The sequence below is a fragment of the Drosophila novamexicana genome, unplaced genomic scaffold, assembly GCF_003285875.2.
Source record: "Drosophila novamexicana strain 15010-1031.04,08,12 unplaced genomic scaffold, DnovRS2.1 tig00000387-arrow-pilon, whole genome shotgun sequence".
Taxonomy (NCBI): Eukaryota; Metazoa; Arthropoda; class Insecta; order Diptera; family Drosophilidae; genus Drosophila; species Drosophila novamexicana.
The window spans coordinates 420290-429047 of NW_020824800.1; the positions used below are offsets into that span (position 1 = coordinate 420290).

At 39.2% G+C, this 8758-nt stretch overlaps 1 protein-coding gene across 2 annotated transcripts; it reads right to left on the reverse strand.

The window, feature by feature from the left end:
• Window positions 1–1692: 1692 nt before the first annotated feature.
• Window positions 1693–8758, reverse strand: LOC115759832 (dnaJ homolog subfamily C member 7). Of its 2 annotated transcripts, none has more exons than XM_030700925.1 (4): window positions 5065–5305; window positions 3370–3822; window positions 2451–3295; window positions 1693–2385 (listed from the first exon to the last, which is right to left on the reverse strand). In XM_030700925.1, the coding sequence occupies exons 1-4, from the start codon at window positions 5070–5072 to the stop codon at window positions 2303–2305; spliced, it is 1389 nt and encodes a 462-aa protein (XP_030556785.1). In that variant the 5' UTR covers window positions 5073–5305; the 3' UTR covers window positions 1693–2302. The 2 variants fall into 2 exon arrangements, with proteins under 2 accessions (XP_030556785.1, XP_030556784.1); XM_030700924.1 differs by lacking the exon at window positions 5065–5305 and adding an exon at window positions 8338–8758 and having other exon boundaries at window positions 1694–2385.

Consider the following 8758-nt stretch of genomic DNA (forward strand, 5'->3'; position numbering starts at 1 on the left):
AAGTTAATTAACAATCGATGGCTTGAAAAAAGTTGTTGACTCAAGAACGATTTGTTTGTAAAGTCAACCCTTTTTGATGATTTTTTGGCATATCTCGGCCAAATAATGTCCGATTTTGGAAAGATATACCATTTTTGACTCGTAAGGATCAGAACTATCGATTGGCGTTCAAGAAATGAAAATCTAAATTTTGACCCAAATCGACCAAAAAAGCAAGGGGTTACATCACGTTTTTTCTCGAAATCGGGGTCGGTCCGAAATTCAAAACTTTTTCGATGATTTTTTTTTTTGAATATCTCTAGTATATATCGTCTGATTTTGAAATTTTATACCTTTTTGAATTCGTACGGATCCCTACTATCAATTGGCATTAAAGTTAATTAACAATCGATGGCTTGAAAAAAGTTGTTGACTCAAGAACGATTTGTTTGTAAAGTCAACCCTTTTTGATGATTTTTTGGCATATCTCGGCCAAATAATGTCCGATTTTGGAAAGATATACCATTTTTGACTCGTAAGGATCAGAACTATCGATTGGCGTTCAAGAAATGAAAATCTAAATTTTGACCCAAATCGACCAAAAAAGCAAGGGGTTACATCACGTTTTTTCTCAAAATCTGGGTCGGTTCGAAAATCAAAACTTTTTCGATGATTTTTTTTTAATATCTCGAGTATATATCGTCTGATTTTGAAATTTTATACCTTTTTGAATTCGTACGGATCCCTACTATCAATTGGCATTAAAGTTAATTAACAATCGATGGCTTGAAATAAGTTGTTGACCCAAGAACGATTTGTTTGTAAAGTCAACCCCTTTTGATGATTTTTTGGCATATCTCGGCCAAATAATGTCCGATTTTGGAAAGATATACCATTTTTGACTCGTAAGGATCAGAACTATCGATTGGCGTTCAAGAAATGAAAATCTAAATTTTGACCCAAATCGACCAAAAAAGCAAGGGGTTACATCACGTTTTTTCTCAAAATCGGGGTCGGTCCGAAATTCAAAACTTTTTCGATGATTTTTTTTGAATATCTCTAGTATATATCGTCTGATTTTGAAATTTTATACCTTTTTGAATTCGTACGGATCCCTACTATCAATTGGCATTAAAGTTAATTAACAAACGATGGCTTGAAAAAAGTTGTTGAGTCAAGAACGATTTGTTTGTAAAGTCAACCCTTTTTGATGATTTTTTGGCATATCTCGGCCAAATAATGTCCGATTTTGGAAAGATATACCATTTTTGACTCGTAAGGATCAGAACTACCGATTGGCGTTCAAGAAATGAAAATCTAAATTTTGACCCAAATCGACTCTTATCCCTACCAGATAAATATGGAACGTAAGCCCTTTGGGATCAAGAAACTCTGTTCACATCGTTGCATAATGATATAGGCCCACACACGTAAGGGTAGAGGTCTGCACAATACAGTAATTCAAGGCTCCGGGATCGCTGCAATATCTTTTAACCGGATGTGACAGTTCACCTCCTATGGCTCCGAGGGATTTCAGTGGCTTCCACTTCGAGCAGACGAACACGCAAGACTTCTTATTCTAATCTATTTTGAAACTGTCCATTCTCCGAAAACATCAAAATGTATTGGAGAAAACCGGAGGGCAACTGTGTTTGAAATAAAGTACATCAAATATTTCTTTCTTTTTTTTTTTGTCGATTTGACAATTTAATATTTTGTAGGCTTATCATTAATCTTTCGGCATGACTAAGAGTTTACATTTTATAAATTTGAGCACGTCCATTAAAGCAAACTTCGAAACAATAGATGAATTGTTTAGCATATCCGAAGTTAACCGCCAATTGTATGAAATTACAATTTGTATTTCGGATTAAGCTATTTTGCTTTACTTCGAGTACAGCTCAAGTAAGACTTAGTCGACACAATTGGGCTTTTTTTGACAAACATTGCACTCAATTTAAAAACAACAACACACATGTGGCTGCTTAAAACAAATTTAATTGGTTACATAAAAGGCAAAGGCAAAGGTAATTAATAATCAATTAATTGTTATTAAACTGCATACTCAACTAGCCTAGACTGAAAACCAAGAGCTTTAGTATTTTACAATTTATTACCTTTAAATTATGTTTTGCATGCCAAAAGAGAAAGCGAAACGCCTAACAAAAAAAAAGAAGAAAAACCCCAGATATATTGAAACTGGCTGATGTCGGGTTTTAAGTGTTTTGCGTTGGGACAAATTAAAGTAAGTGTGTAAAATGCAAAGACTCCGATTTGTGCATGATGTGGCTGGCAAGACTGTGTCTGCCTATCCTGCGGTGGCTTAATACTCAAAGTTGAAGGATGCATTTCGACCGCCGCTGAATTGGAAGAACGAGCGAAACATTTGATTCGGATCGAAGTCAGCTGTAAAGGAGAGGGTTCATTTAGTTAATAAACAATAACACGCTTAAAATATTGTAAGCACTAACCTTGCTCTTGCTCTTCAATGTCGTGTCCATTGTCATAGCGGGCTTTCTTGCGAACATCCGAAAGAATTGCGTAGGCTTCGCCAACTTCCTTAAACTTGAGCTCCTCATCCTTGCGCTCCTCTGCACTGCTGCCAGCATGCCTGTCTGGATGATGGACCAAAGCCTTCTTGCGATATGCCTTCTTAATCTCATCCTCAGAGGCACTGCGCGCAACGCCCAGTATCTTGTAGTAGTCCTTACGCTTGGACTTCTTTAGTGCAAACTTCGCATCCCGCAGCAATCGCTTAACCTCTGGCGTCTTCTCCAGCTGTAGAGCCGTTTCATAGTCGGCTACCGCCTCCTCATACTTTTCGAGATCGTTGTGGCAGCGGGCGCGAAGCAATAGCGCCTTCAGATACTGAGCATTGAGCTCAAGCACGCGATTGCAGTCGACGACGGCTTCGCGTAGTGCGCCAATGCGTGTATTAACGAGCGCACGATTGTAGAGTAGCTTTGAATTGATATCCTTGTTGTGCTCGTCGATTTTCAGCGCATCCGTATAGACGACATGCGCCTCGCGATAGCGTCCCGATTTGAAAAGCATATTGCCATTTTCCTTCATCTCCTTCAGCTGTTTGCACTTGCTGCGCATGCGCTTGGACTTCTGATGGTCGGGATCCAGCTGCAAGGCGCGCTCGAAGTGCAGTATGCCCTTTTCCAGATTGTCCGTGTAGTACAAGCAAAGCCCACGCACATAAATGGCATCAGCGGAAGTGTTGTCCAGTTTCATGACGCCGACGGCGATATCCAGGGCCTCATCGCATCGTCCCAAATATGCTAAACACTCGGCCTTAAGCAAGCGATATCTACCAATGGAATTATCAGTTGTCTCCATATAACCATTTTGTGGCAGCTTCACGTCTGGGACATCTATACTCACCGGAGGCAGGCGGGTGCCAGCTTGAGCGCACTGTCCAAGTAGAAGACCACATTACGATAGGCTTGTGTGTCGTAATTGGCCTGTATTGTAGTTTCCAGTTGGCGCAGTTTCTGTACAGCCTGCTGCTCGCTGCTCAGAGCCGTGCTCTGCGGTTCCAGCTCGGCAACCGTCTTCACGGCCTGCTCGGTGCCAATAATGTCGCCCAGGGCCAAACAGCATTTGGCCACGCGCACATATGCCTTCTCGAAGCTAGGATCGAGCCGAATGGCGTGTCGGGCATCCGTCAGGGCGCTGTTATAGTTGAGCAGCATCATGTAGCAGGCGGAACGGTTGCCGTAGTAGGCAGCCGAGTCCGGACACAGCGAGATGGCATCTGAGTAAAGTTTGAGTGCATTCTGATAATTCTGTGCCTTGTATTGGTCGTTTCCCAGTTTTTTTTTCTCTTCCGCAATACTGCAAGCAAATTGAAAAACCGTCAGTTAACAGCCGAATATTGCATTTGGATGCATTCCAAAAGAAAGGCAAGCAAAATGTCATCCTTTAGTGAGCAATTGTCAATGAATTTAGCAGTATCCTGTTTAGATCCTGTTTGGCGTACGTTCTTATTAAACTGCTTTTGCAAAAGCTTCTTTTGTGGGTTCAGCAGGTGCATTCGAAAATCTAATCAACACAAATTTTACAACTCTTTCGAAAAACTCCTTTTCAGTACACAATCACAAAAGTTAAGAGCTATAAAGAACGTTAGCAAGGATCTTTGAAAGCGATTTTGAAGCCAATTGCAAAATAAGCACGAGCGTCTCATGCAACCATTTTCCGCAGAAACCAATGAACATTTTCTAAGATGCGTGACGAACAGCATAGAGCTTCATTTAGCCCGGTTACAAATGACACACCCTAAAAACTAGGGTGCAATATTTGAAATACCTCAATGTCTCGAGTGCAGCTGCTGTGTCGACAGAAGCTTTTCACATCATTTTGGACCTAAATGCTTCAATTTATGATTGGACAATATAGAAATAATAAGAGAATGCAATTAGGTTTCTTTCTCGGCTTGCAGTTAAGTTAAAATAAATACTCTTGGAGAAAAATATGTGAAGAGAACTGAGTTCCCATAGCAGCTATATGAGATAGTATTTGGACTGTGCTACGATTTGTCTGTTATGTGAAAAGCATATTGCATTTAATGAAACCTTGCTTAAGATATCTTGAAAGGCAAAAAAAAATGGTTCATACAAGAACTCAATTGTGTACCAAACGTTCCTATGACAGCTATATAGTGGCCGAATCCGTGCGATTCCGATATATGTATTGCCTGCAATAGAAAAACGGACATATGAAAAGTTTCATGCGGAATAAAGTGCCAGGTTTTGCCTTGAAACAGACGGACATTGTGTTTGTCGATACAGGAACAGGAACAGATACACTTTATGGGGTCGGGTGCAGCTCCTTCTATGCGTCACACATTTCATGACAAAAGTATAGCACACGGAATATGAGGGTACAAACAAGTGAAAGGAAGAGCAAACTGGGAGGTGGATGACACATGGGCTCGGCCTTCAAGCTAGTGCATACACGCACGCATGGAAATAGATACTCTGTGCAACGAAAATATATATATATAAACTATTATGTATATATATATATAAAAAGAACTGCAATGTAAAGAGTAGAACTGCAATAAAAAAAGAAACTTACTATAACATTTTTGACTTTCTTCGATCGTGCGCCAATTTTTATTTGTATTTATTTCTGTTGGCAGCTGCCTTTTATAAATTGAAAAGTTCTATTGACGGTTGCTCTAGTCTCTGGTCTGTAGTCTTTTTGTAGATTCTTGTTCCCCTTTGCACGTTGATGCTGATTGCTGTTTGACACACTTTCACGTAAGAAACTATTGGCTTTTTTGTACAAGTAATTAAAACTAAAATTTTGCTTTTAGTATGCGACATTTAACTCAAAACCAAACGTGACAGCAAAGCGTTCAACAGCACGTTATCAGGCCGATTAATTCAGTTTGTTCGCAAACATGTTTCAATATATTCTACGATCCGACTTTACCACGACAAAGATATGCACAGCGCTGACAGAAGAAACGCACTGCGAATGCATCCAAATGCATCGAGCGAGTACCCGCAAAATGAGAACGAGCTGGCGAATGAATATCGAACAAGTAGAGAATGCATATCTGCAGCACGCCGAAGCGCAAATACCCTTATGACAAACAGAAGTATTTCTATACAAACGATTGTTCCTTCAGGGAAGCCATATAATATATCAGCCGGATCATAATCAACTAGAATGTTAGGAAAGAGTTGAAGCTTGTTATAACCGACTTCAGCCAAGATATTTTGTTAAACAGAAAAGTTTATCTGATCAGTTAACTTGATTTGATGATATAGTCGTCATATTGTAAAGCTTTTGCAGAGAAACAGTTTGTCCGACATATCCACATATACTCTATAAGAGACTTTTGCTCTTGGGCGTTGTACATTTCTTCGCGCAAGTTGAATACCCGCTGCAAGGGTATAAAAAGTTTTTTGTGCCGCGTTTGCGTTTGCGAATATGCCAAGAAGTGGCATTCGGAACTCAAGAGACTATTAGCCAAAAATAGTTGGAACCCTTCCTCTTTGTGTTTCGTAGAGCTCATAAAAAAACAAAGAATTGCTCAGTTATTTGCCCTTTGCTTGTTATGCAGAAAACGAATGTAATATTCTGCTAATATATATTATTATTATTTTTATAGTTCTTGAGATTGAGAGGGAATTATAATTGGCCCGATCGGACTAATTTAAATGGTTTCATTTTATTTTACAGTCTTCCATCATTTGGCAAACATTTTGAATTAGTCGGGCGACTTGTGATTTTTGCATTTGGTTCCCATAAGAATAATTGGTCGGAAATTAAGATCTTGTTGAACTCTTTTACAATTGTAAGCAACTTAACTTAACTAAACTAAACGTTTCCATTCAAATTGTTTTGGATTAACCACAAACGTGATAAACACTGAAGGGAAGGTCATAAATAAATCAAAACCACAAGCGGGAATGTTGCACAGATACCATATACAAATTATACTTATTAAAAGCTTGTGATTATGAGAACTGTGACTTTTAAGTTTTGCACGCAAAGCCAAGTCTTTCAATCTGTGCAAGATACCTATTTTACTTTGTTGTCATGGTAAATCTCTGAGGTTTATTATTGGCAAAAATCGATTGACTACGTTTTATTGCTGTGAAAGAAATAGATGTGGGATTATCTGTCGCGGGAATGCGTCCTGTATATATCCAGAACTGGGATTCTATAACTTCAATAGCATCCGCCCATTCGTCTGGCGAATGGTTGAGTTCCATAATATGATTCGCCCCATAAAAAAAACCAACTTTAACGAAAAAGGCAACAAGATAACTTTCTTAATAGTCGTGACGAATCATTTGAATACCTCAGTCAAATGCTGAACTTGTAGATAAAAGGCAAGTCTTGCTTTCAGACCTTTAAATGATGTAGTTTAATACCCTTCTGGTTAAAGGGAAACGTCTTCGTTCCCAGTCGATTTCTATCCCAGAGAGACATTTGTACACCCGCATTTCTCGTACAAGGAACACATAAATCAGAGACGTCCGGATCGGACCCTCATATCATATAGTTGTTATAGAGTCGATTGATCAAATACTTTCTTATAAGATATATCACCTTATCAGATTTGTCAATATATCTCAACCAAGAGCCGCAACTGCGAGATACATAATTCTCCCAACAAATCTGCGTATATATATCTATATAATATGGCTCCTGCAGGAACAATTGGTCCGAAGCAAATCCTTTTGGTTTGAAAGCATTTATAAGGTAAATACATTGCGCTCGGGTGCTACCGACTGCACAGTACTCTGTTCGACAAGCTTCGGAGCTATAGTTTTTCAAGGGATAACTAGATATCCTAAGATTGTCTAATGCGACTTATAAAAAATGCGTTACCTTAGGGTAAAGAGAGAGAGAGGCGCACTTTTGTGTATTTTTACAAAAACGTAAATAAATACAAACAAGTGATAACAGGCACAAATAAAGCAAAGGAAAGGTAAATAAATGTTGATTATTATTGTCAAGACTTGAAATATCAGGTGTGTTATTCAGACCTATTGCAACTGAAGACATTGAACATATACATGCAAATAGATATTTGTGTGCATGTATGTGCGAACACAGATAACAAATATTACTGTTTTTCCAAGGCCTGACGCACACAACCCACACACACACACACACACACACGCAGAAACAAGAACGAGTTTCTGGAAAGAATCAATTGAATTGGGCAGCTAGCATACCAATACATACATACATATATGTTTGCGTATCGAAGGCGAGGCGGGGAGAGGGCGGATTGCAGGCATATGCAGCAGGGCGTAGGGGTGACCATACCAGGCAAAAGCAGGTAAAGAAAAACGACAGCGCAATTCTTAGTAACTTGTTCGCGGGCTGATTTTAATTAGTGCTATTAAACAGAAATCAAGGGAATTATCGATTTGAGCGGAGGTTGTGACAAGTTTCAGAGCTTTAACAAGAACAACTATTTTTTCGCTTCACTTCCATTTGGAGGCCATCTGCAAAAGATGCTAAAAACAAAATGGTGAAATTTTTGCGCCCCCAAAGGGCGTGGTCACGCGAATATCTGTTTATGCCAGGTTTCCAGTCTCTAGCTTCAAACTGCATAAACTCTTTTCACCTTGTGAAACGTGTATTCGAATGCAGAGGCGTCGATCGATTATATAAATTTACGGCCAGCAGAGTTCAAAATAATAATATAATTCACATACACATTTACAATCGTATAATCGTATTTTTGTTGTCAAAGCGACTTTTTAACATTTTGCTAGGCACACACAAGCATACACATACACATACATAGACAAACGTACGTACATATACATATATATGTATATATGCATATAAAAGGAAAGGCTGGTGAATACTTACGTTGCCGCGTCTTTGGGCACAATCTGCTCCGCATCAGGGGCTTCTGGCAGCTCCACTTCCATGTCGGAGGTCGAAGAAGTTTCCTCGCGTTCGCTATCGCTTATTTCTATGACGTCCATCCGCAACAACAAATACGGGGTCAAGCTTTTGGCCTGCGTTAAATGTTTATACGCTTTTTTTCTCTTCTTTGTTTTGCACCAACAACAACTTCGTACGTTCCGTTCCGTGCACGATGAGAAATTGGTTTGGTCTTCACCCCTTTTTTGCAGTCAACTTCGTATTTTCGTCACAGTAATGGGAATATTTAATGTTGCTGAACTATGTTGTCTATTGCACGAGCCAAAACACAATATTATTGAAGCATATTATAAATTTATTATATATGTCCTAAAATTTTGACCCGACAGACAGCATCAGCGTG